The sequence below is a fragment of the Leucopleurus acutus genome (genome assembly GCF_964270905.1).
Source record: "Leucopleurus acutus genome assembly, chromosome: 1".
Lineage (NCBI taxonomy): Eukaryota > Metazoa > Chordata > Mammalia > Artiodactyla > Delphinidae > Leucopleurus > Leucopleurus acutus.
In genome coordinates this window covers 192311758-192331736 of record NC_139142.1, presented here as the reverse complement: position 1 = coordinate 192331736, position 19979 = coordinate 192311758, and the positions used below count along the sequence as shown (strand labels likewise).

At 42.5% G+C, this 19979-nt stretch overlaps 1 protein-coding gene across 12 annotated transcripts in view; it reads right to left on the bottom strand.

The window, feature by feature from the left end:
- The window catches only part of KIAA1217, a 497456-nt gene that overhangs the window by 302234 nt on the left and 175243 nt on the right, over window positions 1-19979 (bottom strand). For all 12 annotated transcript variants that reach the window (XM_082847332.1, XM_082847326.1, XM_082847327.1 and 9 more), the window contains exon 2: window positions 14826-15109. In XM_082847332.1, the coding sequence (XP_082703458.1) occupies window positions 14826-14939 (114 nt within the window). In that variant the 5' untranslated portion in view covers window positions 14940-15109. The remainder of the gene's footprint in view (window positions 1-14825; window positions 15110-19979) is intronic.

Below are 19979 nucleotides of genomic sequence, written 5' to 3'. Positions count from 1 at the left end.
AGGAAGAAGGACCAATCATCGCAAATTCGTTTGCAACAAATAAAACAACTAAAAAATTATAAAGCAAAAACTCTTAAGAATGCAAAAACAGGATAAAAAGACAAGTATAGTGAGTGGTTTTATTACACTTTGTTTAAAACTGAATAGCAGTAGAATAACAAAATAAGGACTGAGAAGCAATGAGTGATAAAATCAACAAACTAAAAAACAAACAAACAAACAAAACAACAACAAGAAACCTGACATATATACGTGCATGCATGGGCATATATAAAAAACACAAAATAGGTAATTTTCCGTGAATATTTATGGCACACTTACATTGACTGCATATTTGACTTTTCAAAAAAATGTTTTTTTAACAAATCCTTAAACAAATTTAAAGGTAGGAACTTTACAGACTGCATTCTCTGATCACATCCAGTGAAATTATAAATAAATAATGATAACCTCAACTACTTGGAAATGAAATATTCCTGGGCAATCCTTAAATAAAAGAGAAAAATCAAAACTGTAATTTTCACCTTTCTTTAAACAATGAAACAGAAAATATTTCATATAAAACTGTGGGACAGGGAATTCCCTGGTGGTCCAGCGGGTAGGACTCCACACTCTGACTGCCAGGGCCGGGATTCAATTCCTGGTCAGAGAACTAAGATCCTGAAAGCTGCACAGCACAGCCAAAAACAAAAAGAAAAACAAAACCAAAAATACCCCCCTGCGGGACATGGCCCAAGCTGGCGTCAGGAAATATTTGCCCTTAAATGCCTTCATTATTAAATAAGGAATACTAAAAATAAGTGAACTCAATACACATTCTAAGACAGTATAAAAGACAATGATAACTTAAAAAACTAGGAAAAGGCGACTAAACTATAATAAAAGCTGAGAGTAACAAGATAGCAAACAATAATATGGAAAAGAGAAATAAATGCAAACTGATTCTTTTTTTTTTTTTTTTTCCAGTATGTGGGCCTCTCACTGTTGTGGCCCAAACTGATTCTTTGAAATAACAAATAAAGCAGGTAAACCCGAGAGTACACAAATGACATTTGTTCTCTAGAAGCCTGTATGGGCACTAAGCTGCCTGCTACTTAACCAGAAGTAAAACAGATGTTGTACAGAGCAGCTGGAGAAAGAATCACAGAGATGGGACAAGTACACGGCTGACTTGGAAGAGCGACGGTTCTCACACTTTTAATATTCAGCACTCTTTCGTATATGAGAATGTTCCGGTCTAACTTAAATGTTTAAAAGCTAAAAGGAAAGAAAGAAGGAACAAAGGAATGGGAAAGGAGGGATAGAGGGAGGCAGAAGGACCCAAAAGATGGAATCCACCCGCAATAATTACAGTGCATACACCCGTTCCTTTCTCAGGTACATCACTACCTAAAGTATTACACCAACCACCTGCTCTCCCCTCAGCATCTTGGTGCTGTCCGAGTAGAACTGTTGACTGGCCCAGTGGTGGTCTCAGTAAGTACTCATGAAACAAAGTCCTCACACATTCATTAACCCCTAAGTACCTCTTAGGTGCAAGCAGGAGATGGAGCGAAGCCTCTTACTTAAGTGCAGTAAGTTGCACCTCCCTCCACACTCTGTCAAAATCAACACCTCGGTTCTAAGCTCCATCTGACAGCCCGTAACATTAACTCACTCTTCACGATTCACCTTCACACCTGCGCAGGGTCTGAAAACCTCAGATTAGGGCAAGGGAAGGAGAAAGAAAAGGCCAGACACGACAAAGATGCCGAGATGGGAATGCAAAATGAGGCTGGCGCAAAGCAGGGCCCTGCGAGGGCAAATCTGAGAGCCTTTCAAAAGGAAGACACTATAGAATTGTGTCGAAAATTCCACTGAGCTTCAGACCAGATCTTCCCCCCCATATTCCACCTCCAACATCAGATCCCAAGTGTTAACACTGGTGTCCTTTTCTCCCCATTCCTCTTGTGATAGTGGTTGTAACCTTCAATGGTACTCCTCTAGATCTTCAGTGGGTCACACAATATGGATGGATGCAGACAGCTTAGTGACTTGCACAAGGAGATGGCACAGGTGGGAGAAGAGTGGGAACAAGAAACCAGGTTTTGGGGGGCCTCCCTGGGTGTTCCTGCCTTTCTGCTACACCGCTGCAGCTCTTCGTACCTTCATCCTTCTCTAATGAGTCGCCAAGTCATTCTCATTTTTTCTTTTCTTTTTTTAAAAAATTATTTATTTTTGGCTGTGTTGGGTCTTTGTTGCTGCACGTGGGCTTTCTCTAGTTGTGGCGAGCAGGGGTTACACTTCGTTGTGGTCCATGGGCTTCTCATTGTGGTGGCTTCTCTCGTTGCAGAGAGTGGGCTCTAGGCACAAGGGCTTCAATAACTGCAGCACACAGGCTCAGAAGTTGTGGCTCTAGAGTGCAGGCTCAGTAGTTGTGGTGCACAGGCTCAGATGCTCCACGGCATGTGGGATCCTCCCAGACCAGGGCTCAAACCCATGTCCCTTGAATTGGCAGGCAGATTCTTAACCACCACGCCACCAGGGAAGTTCCCATTCTCATTTTTTCGTTCGAATATCTGATGTGTCATCATCCTTCTATTCCGGCTGAGCACCATGCCTACTGCCACTACCTTGGACCTTATCACAGCCACCTGGACACTCCATCCGCTTCCAGCCAGCACCCAGGCTTTTCACATGGTCCCTCCTGCGTAGCACTGGAAAGCTAACCTTCAAACTTGGCTTTTATTCCAGTTCCGGGTTCAAGGCTATAGCTGTACCCTGTGTCTGCCATTCTGAGCTTTCTGCTGGACATTCAAGGTCCAGTACAATCTGACTTCCCTTTACTTAACTCCACTGACCTCCCCCGGTTTGTCCAAATGGCACTCCCACCTCACTCAGACTGGCCTACTCATTGACTCACCAGGGAGCCACCTCCATTCTTGTCACATCACTGCCTCTCCTGGCCACTCCCCTCCATCAGGATGTCTCCACACCTTCATCATATCATTCAGACCATAATCTGTCAATAACCTTGCCATAGATATTTGCTGAATACCTACTATATACTGGGCATTGAGGAAATAGATAATTAGGACAGTCTCCTGTCACCAAGACCCTCAATCATTCCATGAGACTCCATTCGACTTCTGATCTCCTGTATGAAATCTTCCCTCTCTGAAATCTCCCACTGCTCTGAATACAAGCTTTCTCATAACATTCCACCACTTTCTAACGTGTCCCATAAAACAAGAGTACCCAACAAAAATTCTTCAGCAAATAGGTTTGGGAAACACTGCCTATTTCATTCCTCACCCACCTGCTCCCAAATCTCCCACCTGGGATTCACAATGCCTTCTGGCACATTAAAAGATCTGACCAGCCCTGCAATGTAGAAATTCATTTAACTTTGGTTAACCAAGAATGTCCCCAAATTAGAAACTTTCTCCCCAGTCTCGACACAGCTATTAACAGCCCAGGGATCTGGGATTCTGTAGAACATACTTTTACAAAATGCTGGTCTCGATCATTGCCATTGAGAACGTACACTGTTTCGTGCTGCCCTAATGGCACTGGCCTTGACTTCCCCAGGAGAATGCTCTCCTTGATGAGAAGAGTTTTGACATGCATTCAACACCTGTTACAGTAGAGATATATTATCTCATGTAATCAGCACCCCAACGCTATTATCTCATTTCTATGGTTAAGAAAAAGCCTCAGGAAAATGGTCTGACTGGCCTGCAATCACACGGCTGAGTATCTCAGCATATATCAACTCACTCATACTGGATCCAAAAGTTGGTACTCTTTCCGCTAAAGCGATGTACACTTGGCAGGGCAGGTATTGTGTTTTGTATTTTCTATATACTGCCCAATGCCAAGGTCATAGTGTAGGACCATGATAAGTAACCATTTGACTGAATTAATCCAAGAAAACACTGCAGGGGGAAGGATGAATAATGGCGAAGAAGTGAGCTTGATGAGTGAGGAGAGTTAGGACAATTCAGACGTTTGCAATATAACTTCTGCATCAATGTGTGGACTGCATCCCGCCGGTCTTTTCTGGATTCCTCAATACCAAAATTTCCATCTAATTCGGTGGCAATTTTCTCTAGGTTTTACTGATGATCACTTTCCAGGTGTCTCCTGCCACGGCGCAGCTCTACTTGGGTTTTTGACTTCCCCCAACTTTCCCACCTACTCCCAGGCACCCTTCAGCAGATTTTCCAGTCGAATCTTATTTTCTTTTTTTTTTTGCAGAGCCCTTCTTAATATAGCACTGCTCTCAGAATGTGTTCTCCTGCTCTTCCTCAACACTAATTAAAATGAAAGCTAACGCGGGGGTTGGTGGTACCCAATTAAACATGGATCAAAAGCCATGTGCTATGAATGATCCCCATTCAGTATTCTTTCTCTCTTTTTCTGTATCCTGTATGAGTAATGTAAACTCGATGTCAAGTTTACAAGTAAAAACTACACCCCCTTGAATTTAGTCTTTTTTTTAACTGAGTCCCCACCACACATCGTACTACGTAATATTCCAAATCTGCTGAAATACACCTCCCCCACCCTCTAAGCCACAGTGCAAACTATCAGTCTTCTGGGAAATATCTCCAGGGCAGCTCTTTCATCTGATTCCTTGAGTAGCATCATCTGTTAAGTATCATAATGCTCCTTCTGCTTGTTTTTTTTTTACTGTTGTTTTCCATCACATCCAACTTTAGATGACTATTGTTTCCCTTTGACATATCTAATAGTATTTGAAATTTCTGAGAACAAGAAATTTTTTTATACTGATTCTTTCAGTCCTATCATATTCTTTATTCACAAGCCTGTGGTAGTTCATTAAATACATACTCACACATACACTAATATACATTCTCCAAATACACTGTGTAATCCCATTATGACATGTGCTCCTTTCATCTGGAGGCACTGCTCTGGCAATAGAAACATTTTCTCCATTTTTACCTTTCTCAGATACACACCACGATTGATGCCATTGCTTCTCTTGTGCCAAATTCCTTTTCTTCCCCAAACTGATTAAAGGCTGAGCTAATCAGGAGGCTGGTACTTCAGCCATTCTGGGATCACCACTAAATTTCTTACATATTGATGCTGGGCAAACTGCTCTCCCATTCCAGTCCTTCCTTATTTCTTCAATGTTTTGGAGTATCTTTGGATTCTGTCACTGATCAGAAAGATGGGATAATCTGGAGGGTAAGAGCAAGGCTCCCGAACCCAGGTAATAAGACTAAGTCCTGGTGCTGCTACCTACCTGCTGTGTCACTTTGGGCAAGATCTAACTGCTCTGTGCCATTCTGTTAAGTAAAGTTCATAATAAATAGTGCCTACCCCACTGGGTTTGGGGGAGGATGGACTATACTTATATGTGTAAAGAGCAACAGTATCACAGTTTTGGCGGCTGCCAATAATATGTAGTCCTTGTAGGTCTTCTCCACTTTTCCACCACGATAAATAACAGCTGAGAAAACAGTGCTAAAGAAAACCTGAACGTTGAACTAAGATTCTCTGCGTGCACGGCAGTCTGTGTAAGGGTGCTTCTTCCCTCTTCCTGTTGTGACTTGGTATTATTATTTGCTCTGCATACACTGTATTAGATTTCTTAACTGCCAAGAAGCTGTTTCCTTTTCCCTTAAGATTTAGGCAAGAAATTGGTCTATAAACCCCAATTCAGTCATTAGTTTAAACAGTTAAATATGTTTCTGATGCTAAACATGGCTATTCTACCGTCATCTTCCACTTTGGATTAGGATAAAGTAATAGCTCTAAAGAGGAAATTCTTAGCTGGGGGGTCTACCTCCTTTACTATAACTTATAAGCTTTTCATTTGTTTATTTACTTATTTACAAAACATGCATAATTATATAAAACCTATCCCCCTACAATGTTAGCCTTTTACCAGATCCCAAGCCCTCCACTACGTCTATGGTCTTAGTGTATCTTTAGTTCCCATTAGCCTTCCTTTCCAGGCTTTGCTGATCATTGATCCATGAATATCAATGCATATTTGTGAATTTTGAACACTTCACATATCTGGGTTGATCAGGGTTAAGACAAATGGGATAGACAAAAATGTGATTAATTTGGAGCTTTTCATACATGACAGAGGGACTACATCTATCCCCAAGATATAAAGTGATAGTCTGAAATCCATGGCATGAGGCGTGATCCACTGTGATGGAAGTTCTGCTATGACACAATTAAATTCATCAAAAATAAGTCTAAAGATGTCATTACATGGAGATTAAGAGAGACAAACCATTATGGATAAAAAAAGCTACGAGGATATACTGTACAACACAGGGAATATAACCAATATTTTATAATAACTATAAATGGAGTATAACCTTTAAAAATTGTGACTCACTATCTTGTACACCTGTAACATATAATACTGTACATCGGGACTTCCCTGGCAGTCCAGTGATTAGGACTCCATGCTTCCACTGCAGGGGGCACAGGTTGGATCCCTGGGTCAGGGAACTAAGATTCCGAAAGCCATGCAGTGCGGCCAAAAAAATATATATAGGGGACTTCCCCGGTGGCGCAGTGGTTAAGAATCCGCCTGCCAATGCAGGGGACATGGGTTCAATCCCTGGTGTGGGAAGATCCCACATGCCGCGGAGCAACTGGGCCCGTGTGCCACAACTACTGAGCCTGCACTCTAGAGCCCACGTGCCACAACTACTGAAGCCCACGCGCCTAGAGCCTGTGCTCCGCAACAAGAGAAGCCACCACAATGAGAAGCCCATGCACTGCAATGAAGAGTTAGCCCCCACTCGCTGCAACTAGAGAAAGCCCGTGTGCAGCAACGAAGACCCAGTGCAGCCAAAAATAAATAAATAAAATAAATAAATGTATTAAAAAAACCAAAAAAACATATATATATATATAGTACATCAACTATACTTGAATGAAAAAGGTGCCATTACATGCAGATGTAAATATATGTTAATATATTTATATTACATATAACTGTGATTGATGCTAGCGTACAGATAGGCATCAAGTGTTATGTACAACAAAGTAGATAAAACCATTCATTACATTTGGGAAAGCTAATATAAGGAAATGGGGGTGGGGGAGGATTTCTTTCTTAAACTAAACTCCACAGCCCAAATCGGCATAAACCAAATACCCCTGGAGGTGCCAGAACCAAGATGCTGTGGTGAAGGGAAGTGACAGATGCCACTTCTGGGCCAACATATCTAAGAGTCTGTGCGGAACCATTGGCTCTCTCTTTCCCTGTCACAGTGACTTGGAATCCATGTGTTAAGATGGCATCACCACACCATGGATATAGCCTGAATCACAAAGTCACTGCAAGGACAGCTTCTCTGGAGAGGTGTGCAAATAACTGACTTTGTGTGCGTGAGAAATAAAACGTCCTTGTGTCATACCACAAAAAACCTACAGGGTTTACTTGTTATGCAGCATAATCAAGACCATCCTGATTAACACGTCAGTTGTAAGGTATACCTCTCCTCTTGGCTCCTTTCTCTTTATAACTCCCATTTGAATGGGGCCAGCCAGCTACTGAAAGCTAGCATGCAAGGGAGAGAAGTCAGCAGAGGTAACCTGCACCATCGTCTGTGATTTGTGACATCAAACGCCTTCCCCACAATAATATGTCACTTGCTTTGCCCTAAAATCGTGTTACCCTCATTCTTCGTCTGGGAGGCACACAGCACAGCCCTTGAAATCACAGGCTCTCTGCGACTGGCAGTATTTTGATCTGGTAACACTGCCTCCTCTCATCTATGAACTTGGCTTTTCATCCAGAAAGCTTCCTCTACTGAAGGTAAGGTCAAGATCATATAAATTGTTGGTAGAACACTTTCCTTTTTAAAAACTATTTTACTTTCTACATTCTGTGTATACTTCACAGAAACATTCCATAGATCCTTATAATTTCCTTGTTTTTTGCAAGACGGAGGTTTTTTGGGGGGTTTTTTACCCCCTCTTTCTTTCCATTGTTGATACTCTTGATTGTTCTCAGTGAGTTACTAAGGAACAGGAGTAAGAATGCCTTCATTCTACCACCTGGAAATGGTGCTCACTTCTTTTTTTTTTTTTTTTTTCCTGCGGTACACGGGCCTCTCACTGCTGTGGCCTCTCCCGTTGTGGAGCACAGGCTCTGGACGCGCAGGCTCAGCCGCCATGGCTCACGGGCCTAGACGCTCTGTGGCATGTGAGATCCTCCCGGACCGGGGCACGAACCCGTGTCCCCTGCATCGGCAGGCGAACTCTAAACCACTGCGCCACCAGGGAAGCCCCAACAGTGCTCATTTCTTAATACCTGCTCTTCTGATTCAAATGCAGTTAAGACTTCTCTTGTCTTCTGTCTTTAACTGTGTGATTTTCATGATTCTTGACAAAATCAGTTATATACCATCTGAAAAGGAGATGTCAGTCAAAGGAATGGATGTTTATTTTTTAACTGATGTAGAGTTGATTTACAATATTGTGTTAGTATCTGGTGTACAGCAAAGTGATTCAGTTATATATATATGTTTTTTCAGATTATTTTCCATTATAGGTTATTACAAGATATTGAATATAGTTCCCTGTGCTATACAGTAAATCCTTGTTGCTTATCTATTTTACATACAGTAGCTTGTATCTGTTAATCCCATACTCCTAACTTATCCCTCCTCTCCTCCCTTTCTCCTTTGGTAAACAAAAGTTTGTTTTCTATGTCTGTAAGTCTGTTTCTGTTTTGTATATAGATTCATTTGTATTATTTTTTAGATTCCACATATAAGTGATATCACATGATATTTGCCTTTCTCTCTCTGACTTACTTCACTTAGTATGATAATCTCTAGGTCCATCCATATTGCTGCAGATGGCATTATTTCATTCTTCTTTATGGCTGAGTAATATTCCATTGCATATATATACCACATCTTAAACCAACTGACTATTGATGGCCACTCTGGTTGTTTCCATGCCTTAGCTATTGTAAATAGTGCTGCTAGGAACATTAGGGTGCATTTATCTTTTCAAATTAGAGTTTTTGTCTTGTCCTATGTATGCCCAGGAGTGGGATTGCTAGATCATATGGTAGCTCTATTTTCAGTTTTTTAAGGAAACTCCATACTGTCTTCCATAGTGGAGGAAGGGATAATGTTGAGCTTGAACTTGAAACTCTAGTTCCAAGTTCCATAGTACAGCTCTTCACTAATGGATAAAGTTCTTTAGAGGCTGTTTAAAAGACTAGCATGAACTAGAACTTGAGATGGTTCTGACTAAACAGACTGATAGATATCTTCCTTATCTTCACTTCCACAGTTGGCAGCATAATTACATGCAGGCTCCCGATATGCTGGACTACATACAGTAGACAGCGGAAGTGGTGCCCAACTCACCAGGCACTGAGAAAACAGCTCTAGTGTCACTTCCACATGGACACACAAGAGAGACACTAGGGAGACCTGAGGGGCACTCAGAGACAGCAACAGGTCGGACAAAATGCCTCCTGGACTTATGGACCCCATTTCAGATACTGTCATTGTTCACGTGCTTATCTCCTTATTTTAACCCTCCACAATGTTCACGTTAAAGGAAAATAACCTTTATAGCTCTCTCACTCTTTGTACTAAATGGAAGAACACATTAGACTTTTAAGTTAAAATGTACAGTGGTCCCTGGGAGCCATGGGGGATTGGATCCAGTACCCCCTTCGGATACCAAAATCCAAAGATGCTCAAGTCCCTTACACAAAATGGCATAGTATTAGCATATATCCTATGTACATCCTCCCATGTACTATAAATCATCTAGGCCACATAATACCTAATACAATAGAATGCTATATAAATAGTTGTAAGTATAATGCAAAGGCTATAGAAGTAGTTGCCAGAGCTCAGCAAATTCAAGTTTTGCTTTTTGGAACTTTCTGGAATTTTTCTTTCCCAATATTTTCTATCTGTGGTTGGTTGAATCCAAGGATGTGAAACCCGCAGATACGGAGGTCCGACTGTGTTCCTCTTTCCTCCAAAGATTTGACCACATTAGATACAAGAATACACATAAACTAATACTCTGTAGAATACTATATACCTAGTTAGTTAAATAGAAATTCTGTGTGTAACTAGGAATAAGGACTGAATAAGGACTGAAAAATTATTGAGACTAGGAGTGGACAGCTGGCTTCTGTAGGAGAGAGGCCAGTTGGACATCTGTTTCTTCACTAGAAAAGACATGAAAGAAGAGCACTTCCAAACTGTAGAGTGACACAGTGACGATGACTGAGAGAGATGGCTGAACTACAGACCTTTCTGAACTCAGAGCTATTTCAAAAAAGTAACTTTCTGTCAAGGCAAAATATATACTGGAATCTATTTTCTATGGTTATCTCATATGCTCGGGAATTGAATAAGATTTCTCTTTTTAAAGAAATGGCAATGGAATGAATGTCTCTATTGCCTGACCCACTGTGAGCTACATAATTTGTTATCAAAACTTTACAAAAATGAAAGGCAGAGGAAGCAAACACCAAGGTCAAAAACAAACGGAGAGACCACAGACTTGGGAAATTCAGACCCTGGCTGACCTGCTGGCTTCTTGACTTGAGGGAAATTGTTTAGCCTTCCTTAGCTTCTTAGCCTCAGTCCCTTCTGACTGACCAAACTGTCATCAATCTCTTTACCCCTGGATTCCTCACCGCTATCTGGACCAAACAAATGGTACCTGTCACATTCTAATTGTATTAGAAATATTCACTCATTCATTTATTCATTCAACAAAAATTAATCATGCCTAATTTCGGTTGTGTGCTCCCATAAATGCTGACTTTACAAAGGTGATTCTGACAAAGTTCTTGCTCCAAAAGCATATTTTAGATGAGAGAAGAAACATAAGTAAAAGCACAATAAAGGCATGATTAGATGCTACGATACAGGTACTGCAAGATGCTATGACCAGCTCAGCAGGTGTGACATTTAGGCTGGATCTGGAAAGATTAGTCTCTGCATGTGAATGCTTCATTTCTTTTACTGACTTGAAGGCAGGGGCCATGTCTCTTTGTCTGTATTTCTCACGATGCCTTTTCCATGGTAGGTGCCAAATAAATATATATGGGATGAATAAGGGAAAGAAATCCAAACTGGAAGCTTTTAATGAAGGAAAAATACAAGCGAATTTCAGAAATATAACAAAATTGTGCTCTGACAATGGGAAAAATTAACTCCTTCAGGTACCCAAATATGTGTTGATGAAAAAGTGAAATGACTTTAAACACTAATTTGAAAATAAGAGCCTCCGAGGCTCCTCTTTTGGACATCACAAATCATAATACTGTCATGCTAAGAGCTGCCACTGAAACAGGAAGAGAATCCATCATCTTCTTTCTCAATACTCTGTGATACAGGTATTATCTTCCCTTGACAAATGAGGTAACTGAAACAGAAAGATTAAGTCATTAGCTCCAAATCATGCAACGAGCATATGGTGGAGACTGGATTCCAACCCAGTCCTGCCTGACCCCAGAGCCAAGGCTTTCCGCTGCCAGATGATGCAGCTTCACAGCCTGCCTGCCTCACAGGAGTCTGCTGGGGAGTCAATAAAGATCCCGTCTACTATTATGCAGATAAGCCCTATTCCGCAATACTGTCACCTGCATTTTTTAAAGATAGTAGAAGAGAGTAAAGGAAACCTTTGTGCTTTTCAATAATTTAGACAGAAGAAAATTCTTGACTGACTTATTTTCCAAGTCTCCAGTATAAGTTTTCAACCAGGAATCTTCCAAGTGTTTGAATTCATATTTCAAAACATAAGGCGTGCTCTGATTCTCCTGATGTTTGATACCAAGGAATTAGAACCTGGATTCCCTCAGCACCAAGATATTTCATGTATAGTACTGGATACAGCATTTTCATCACGTTATCCTTGACTTCTCTCACTGGCACTCTTCTCACTAAGGCCACTTTTCTGGGAAGCAACCAAGAAAACAGCCACCAGAAGAGTCTGTGGTGTTTAGAAACTCCCTATCTGGAAAGTGCATCAGACTTGTGATATGCGCATTCCTCCTTACGGCCGGTCACGTGATCTTCCTGTAAAGGAAGCCTGGAGTCATCCATTGTCAGAAGGTCAGGGAGGAGCAAAGCGTGTTGCAGAGAAGAGGACAGGAAAGAGGAAATGGGCAGTAGGAGAAAAAGAATGAAAAGGACAGAAGGTGAAGTGCTGTCTATAGGAATTTCCTAAGTCGTCACCTAAGCTTATCTCTAATGTTTACAGTGCTGATTAAGGTTCCTTTGCAACACAGCAGCAGAAGGAACAACGTACACACAGATCCACGCATCACAACCTTTCCCCTTTTGGATAGTCAGCTTGGAATACACAAGAATTCATCTCAAATTACCCAAGGAAGGGGCAGCTGACCAGCCGTGACCAGACTACATTATGGCGGAGATGCAAGTGACAGGAGATTGGAGCTTGAGGCCACTCAGCCACATTCATTACTCTCTGTCTTTTGACACCATCGCCCTTTACAACCTTCTGGTTATTTTTAGGCTCCCCATATAATAACTTTATCCAAAGCCATCATCATCATGGTAGTAGCAACAATCATGACATCACAAATAATAACAGTTACAGCAATTGAAAAAATTTTTAAATGGAAAATTTACCACTTTTGACAGACTAATTTCTATATTTCTCTGCAAAATAATACATTTTAACTTCAAAAACATACATTTGCCTTCCTCACTCAACACAAATCAACTCTCTAGCCTCCTTCACCCAGATCGCTGTCCCTATAGCCTCTTTCTCTCTCTATCTTTGTCTCTCTCTCTCTCTCTCTCTCTCTCACACAAACACACACACACACACACACACACACACACACACACACACACACCATGTCCCTTATACCTCATACACAGACCATACTATCTACTCTATACGCAATGATTTTCAACTAATAGAACAGTGGAATAAACAAGGATTTAGACTTAACTGGATTCAAATTCCAACTTTTCTTTACCAAATTGTATAATCGTAACTGTCCCGAGTTTCCTCAATCCGAAGAGCACTGGATAAAGTATGATGCCTCATATATTATGACACAGAGAGAGGCATAAACTCCATCAATTAAATGGAGAGTGTCCAACTATCAACAGAAAATAGAGGTATTTTTGTTATATGTCAACTATATCTCAGTCAAACTGGGATGGGGAGATAAATTTAAAAAATAAATAAATAGAAATAAAAGAAAATAGGGGTATTTTCTATATATGCTTGAAGTGAAGATGGCCATCCTTTTCTTATTTACTGAAGAATTAATCTGCTCATCTCTACTACATCAACCCGGATTCTTCTTTTGTTTCTCTTCTTCTGGGCCTACTGCCTCTTGGGAATGTGAACTTTTCAACATACAGTTCATGAGGCATATTTCACATTTTTAGGCACTCTGATGAAAATTTCATAGAAGAGAAGCTTCCATTTAAAGGGGCACAGGAGATTGAGGATAAAGTATAGATTTAAATTACTCAGGCTGGTGCCAATCTCCGTTTCCACGGACGATCAAAAGGCGAGTTAGACATCGCTTTTGTAACTAACTGGCAAGAGAGCAGACTTAAAACACAGAGCTTGTCTCTCTACCTGTCTCTCTACTAATTTCGATTAGTGTCGAAATCAATAACAGCCTGCCCTTGTCCCGACCAGTCTTATGGCTAAGTGTGCTCTGCTTCCGTTACCATGGTCTCCATCCGCAGATGGAGACGCCTATCTGTGAGGGGTACAGAGGGTGGCCCCCCCATCTCCTGTAACCCCAAACCCACGCTGTCTGCTAACAAGTAACTATACACACAGCCAAGAAACAAAAGCATCCCGAGTCACAGTCGGGTGGTATCTGTATGGTTGTCAAGATAACCTGAGAAAACAGGTAGCTGATGACAGCAGAAAGGCAAGCGCGCAAAAGGAAAACACCTCCGATTAGCAGAGAGAAAAGAGCAGAAAACAAACCCCTAATGTCAGCTTTTTAAGGAAAAGGGGTTCATCACAAGTCTACCCCTTTGCATGCTCTGTTTTAGCCTGAAAAATCTATGTACGTACGTATGCGTGTATTCATTCATTCACTGTGCCCAGCACTCAGTGCTATCGGGGTACACGTTAGTTGGTCCCGTGCTTTACTCAGTCAAGTGATACCCGTGCACTGCCTGCACTTTACATGTATTTGTGGTTGAAGGTGGGATGCTCTTTTAGGGGAACTGCATATTCTCCGGGTCTCTCTTCTCTCACCTCCGGTTCTCTGATAAAAAGGGCTAAGCCGTCAGGTCAAACCAATCTGCCTCCTTCCCATAACCCCCCAAAGAGATCTGGGACAACGCAACAGTGGGCGCAACCCACTCAACTATTTGTTTCCCCTTTAAACTGAAGGTCTTTACTTTCCCTCATGTTCATTAAAGAATGAGCTTTGCACGGGGAGGGGGAATCGGATGAAGGTGGTCAAAAGGTACACACTTCCAGTCATAAAATAAATAAGTACTCGGGATGTAAAGTAAACATGATAAATGTAATAATACTGTCGTAGGTTATATATGAAAGCTGTTTAGAGAGTAATCCTAAGAGTTCTCATCACAAGGAAGAAAATTGTTTTTCTATTTCTTTCATTTTGTATCTAAATGAGATGATAGATGTTCACTCAATTTTCTGTGATAATCATTTTGTGATGAATGTAAGTCAAATCATTATGCTGTATACTTTAAATGTACAGTGCCACAGACCAATTATATCTCAATCAAAGTGTAAGAAGAGGAAGAAACAAAAAAAAAAAAAGAATGAGCTCCGCAGAGTGAAACGGCAGCATATATCTGTACCTGGTCTCTCAGCCTCTCTTGGTGGCCCATGATGGCTGTGGCATGATGGGGGTATTTCTGCTTTAGATGTTCTAGGAAAGCTTCTCTCTTACGATCCATCTCTGATGTTTGCATTCCCAGTATTTCTTTGGAACTTCGAGGTCCACCTAGAGTGTGTCTCCTTGGGATGTTTCGGGAAGATTTGGAAGCTGAAACGCGACTGTTTCCATTAGAAAGGCGTTCCTTGGTTCTGCGACATTCTGCATCTTCTAAGGATGCTACCTGCAAATTGCTCTTTCCTTGCTCTGAAAAACAAAAAAGATACAGCTCACAATTAATGATTTCACACTAGAAATCTCATCTACAGAGCACCAAGAGCATTTGGAGCAGCTGTTAAAACATGAATGCAACTTAGCACATCTGTGCGTGTGTGTGTGTGTGTGTTTGTGTGTGGCAAGAAGGGGAGCAAATCAACAATCGAAAGAAATATGCAAAACTGCACTTTAGAAATCAAGATGTTGCAGCAAAAACTCTACAATTTCTGACTCTTTCCCTGAGGTTATTCAAAACGAGAACCCCTGGTCGGACTAGTTTGCAGGCAATTTGGGTTACCCTTCACCTTCATCTGTAATTACAGAAAAGTTAACTTCCGTGATTCTGATTATTTCTTTATTTTTAAACACAGTTTCATCCTGGTAACAGGATTTTGTATATTTTTATAATCTGAAGGTGGTTTCTGAAACATCTGTTTTATCTCCAAGACCAAAAATAGCCGTTATAATCACGGACACGTGAACCACTTGAAAATTCAATTTCTCCCTGTTATCACAAACCAAGCAAGCTGAAGAATATTATTACAGGTAATAATCGAGGGGATGTAAAGGCTTAGACACGTTTTACTTGAAACAGACTTTATCTGAAATACTCAATGAAAAGGGAAGAGAGATGGTGCATTTTGAAGGTCCTGACCCAGACACCTGGCCTCTGAGCTGGCCAGGTGGGAACAAGTGATTCCTACTTAGAACTGAGCAACTGAGGCTGGCAATGACCATGCATAGCGAATCTCCGCTCATTCTCAATGGATGGCAAATGGAGTGTCAGGTTTGAATATTCCAGTTAACTGAGAAAGAGGAGTTACTTCCTTTTTTTTTAAATGAATTTATTTATTTTTTATTTATTTATTTTTGGCTGTGTTGGGTCTTTGTTGCTGTGTGCGGGCTTTCTGTAGTTGCGGCGAGTGGGGGCTACTCTTCGTTGCAGTGCACAGGCTTTTCATTGCGGTGGCTTCTCCTGTTGCGGAGCACAGGCTCTAGGCATGTGGGCTTCAGTAGTTGTGGCACACAGGCTCAGTAGCTGTGGCGCACAGGCTCAGTAGTTGTGGCGCACAGGCCTAGTTGCTCCACGGCATGTGGGATCTTCCTGGACCAGGGCTCGAACCCATGTTCCCTACAATGGCAGGCGGATTCTTAACCCCTGCGCCACCAGGGAAGTCCCAGGAGTTACTTCTTAAAAAAAAACACCAAAACAAAACAGAACAAAAAACAGAATAGGAAGAGAAAGTAATAAGCATTCTGAAGTACTTGAGAAGCTTGCAAGTTCTCTTCATGGAGAGCAGCTCATATACAGTAACACAGACGCAGGCAGAGTAAGGTATCCTCGTCCACTGCATTCCCTGGAAAAGCACAGGGCTGGGTCTCAGGAGTCCTGCCTTTAATCCTAGACTCAGGACAAATGATGGGACCTCTCTCAGCCTCACTGTCTTCATTAATAAAATAAGCATGGTTGAACTGGTATTAGATATGCAAATTTAAATCTTTTAAATACTCTCTATTTGTTAATTTTTTAATTATTTTTTGGCTGTGCTGCGCCACGCAGCATGTGGGATCCCAGGTCCCCGACCAGGGACTGAACTCGCGCCCCCTGCCTTTGAAGCACGGGGTCTTAACCACTGGACTGCCAAGGAAGTCCCATTTTTTTAATTTTTTAAAATTTTTTATTATAAATATACTCTAAATTATTTTAAAAAAATAAGTTTCCAATTTAAGAGTGTATTTGCTAACTACCTTAAAAAATTAAGTACAGAAAATACACCCAATATTTAAGAGTTTTAGGATAGAGTCTCAGAGAACTAAATCTTGACACCAGTGATATAAACCAACACGTGTCCAGAGTTTACACGTAAACTAGCTCCTCCAGAGGCAATGACACCAATACAGTTTCCCTCTTCTTTACCTAGAAATGCTCGTGCCTAGAACTGTAGGTACAACAGCCTTGCTTAGGCACAGAAAATACTGTAATCTCTGGCTCTTTGTCCTGCTCCAGTTTTTCACCCCTAGATGTGTGTTCTGGGAATAATTCTTCTCGTTTACCCTTCACTTCTCATTACGTGGCTAATTACAGCATCTCCATCAGATACTGATGAGGAAAGGGAAGGGAAAAAAAATAGCCCAATTAGTTCATTCTCCTTTTCATTAGCTTCAGCAGTACGTTTAGAAGGGGGAGAAGACAGAACTATTGGATTAAAAGACATTGAAAAAAACAAATAAATAAAAAGGCTCTGGGACTCAGTATGAAACCAGGGAGGCTCAAATCACTCCTGAAATAATGGAACTGAAATCTGGAAGAATGCGTGGAAATGGTTCCCTTTTTCTTCAAATGATGAGAAGAAGAGTCTTCCACTGAAAATCACCTTGAACATGGGAGCACCTCATGTTATGCAATTATTGAGTGAAGTATTTTTTCAACAGGGAAGGGGATGGCGGTAGGAATCACACAGAAGCCCTGAGTACTAGGCCCTGCTCCACTGCCAACTCTACATGTGGTTTTAGCCAAGCCATCTGGTGTCTGTCTGTCTTGATTTCCTACCTACAAAATGGAGAGTGCGATAACATTACCTGTGCTGTTGATACTGCAGGATCAATAAGAAAATTGTGAGAAGAGAACGCGACTGTTTATTATGAGCTTTCATGCACGTGTTTCTTTGGAATTTCCCTTAGCACCCAGCCTGTGCTAATCATTAGTAAGCATCCAATAAAGACCTTTGGGTTGGAAAAAAAAAAAGATATTGGGAGAGTAACTATAATTCCATTCACTTAGTTTACCTTCTCATTATATGGGCTCACGCGATGGCTACCTTATTTGTGGTTTCTTCTCTAAAGACACAGAGGTAATAGGATCTACGGGATAAAGCCAGGTGCAGAAAATGCCATATCTCAGGTTGGTAAATATGTGGGCAATCTGAAGAGGTTCAGCCTTATCTTTTTGAGTGAGTGTGTGCATGTGAGTTTTGTATTAGCCAAAATTGTTATATATGTGATATAACACAGCTGACTTCCAAATGGATTTTTACGATTACTTTTTTTTTCTTTTCTTTTTTTTTTGACCCTACCGCACGGCTTGTGGGATCTTAGTTCCCCAACCAGGGATTGAACCTGCGCCCCCTGCATTGGAAGCACGGAGTCCTAACCACTGGACCGCCAGGAAATGCCCTTGATTACTTCTGACATCATGAAAATAATATATTTGAAAAGTCATCCAGGACGGCTAGATTAATTAGCAGGATGGAATCGCTGGGAAGGTGATTTCTTCACCTGGACATAACACAAGTATCCGCATACACCCATAAGGATAAACACTCCTGTTCTTCAACTACCAAAAAGGGCAGAAAGTTCCAACCGGCCTCGCTTTGCCACACAGACTCACAAGAACCATTCTGTTTCCTCTCAGGATCCTCAGAAGGGGTCGAAACCGCCAGAACAGCAATCCCTCGGAGACTGAAAAGAGTTTTGAACGTTCTTTGAGATAAATTGGGAAAGGAGCAGGGAGGGGCAGAGCTGGGAGTTCAGAGTCCATCTGTCAACATCCACTTTTGAGCAGCCCCCAACTCTGCGACCCTCCGAGCCCCACCCTTCCTAACACTGCCCACTAAGAAGGTCACGTCAATCTTAGGTTACTTCTCCATTTTTTCTGTCGTGTGGATTCTTCTAAAATATCTCCAGGTGCTTACGGAGGTTTAAGGCGAGGTGGAGGGCAGCAGCGAACGGCACCAGTGCACTGCCCCTGGCAGACACCTAACTGCCCTGGGCGCCCACTCCCTCCCCGGCCTCACCTGCCTGCCCCTCACTCAGCTCTGGGCCCCATCTGCTCACGGGTCCCCACCAGGCCCCTGCTCCACTTTCACGGCACCCATAACAACCCAACGCTGTTCCCACACGAAGCCTCCCGGTCACTGGAGCCTCTCCCACCATGAGACTCAGTTCTTGGAAGCCACCGACTCCCATGCCCGAGGGAGAGGAGACTGCGCTCCCATTCCGGTCATCTGGGGAGAATGGGATCTTTCAGCCGAGGAGGAAACAAACAAAGGGGAGCAGCAGAGGACGCGTAGTCACAATTCCACAGCGCGGAGTCAGAGATCTCAAGTCCCACCAATTCCTCACCATCCACATGGACATGCTGTCCCAGGCGTGCAAACAGAAACACAGTGCTAACCCTTGCCTGGAGGGCACTTTGGTGCTAACATTTAAGTCTGGGTGTGTCGAGCTGTTTGCTATTCTGGGAATCGGGGTCAAACAAATAATGAAGCTGGAGCCTGGAGACAAGGCTTCCAGTTTTCCCTCCCTACCCCTCCCCAGCCCAGAGCCATCCCTCCGGCAGCTCGTTTCCAGCTGGGAGCTTCCAGGGGAGAATGGCCCCTCCAACCTTTCCCAAGCAGGAGTGGGTGGGGATCAAGAGAGCAGAAGTGCCAGGGAGAGACTCTTCTGAGTTTCAAAGGGCCTCCTGGCTGGGATGGGGGCTTCTGGAAAGGAAAAGTAGAAAGTGGGGACATGGGGAGGGGCAGGTATGTACCAGGTATGCCGGGGAGGCAGAGGATTATGGAAGATGGGTCATCCAAAGGTAGACACCCACACAGCAAGTCATCCTGCAGGCGGGAGGCCGCGGGAGCTGCCGAGACTGGCTTCTTGGCCCCCTCTCGGGTTGCCTGGGCTGGGTCGGCTGACCTGCAGAACGGGATCCGGACCCGGCATCATTTAGGCATCCCACGCCTGCCTGCTACCCGAGAGCCAGGAACAGGGCTGATGGCTTTTCTGACATTGTATTCCTGGGTCAGATTAGGCAGGCCCCGGCCTCCTAGGGAAGGAGTCCCCCACTGCTTCCCAGTGGCTGCTGGTCAGCTGT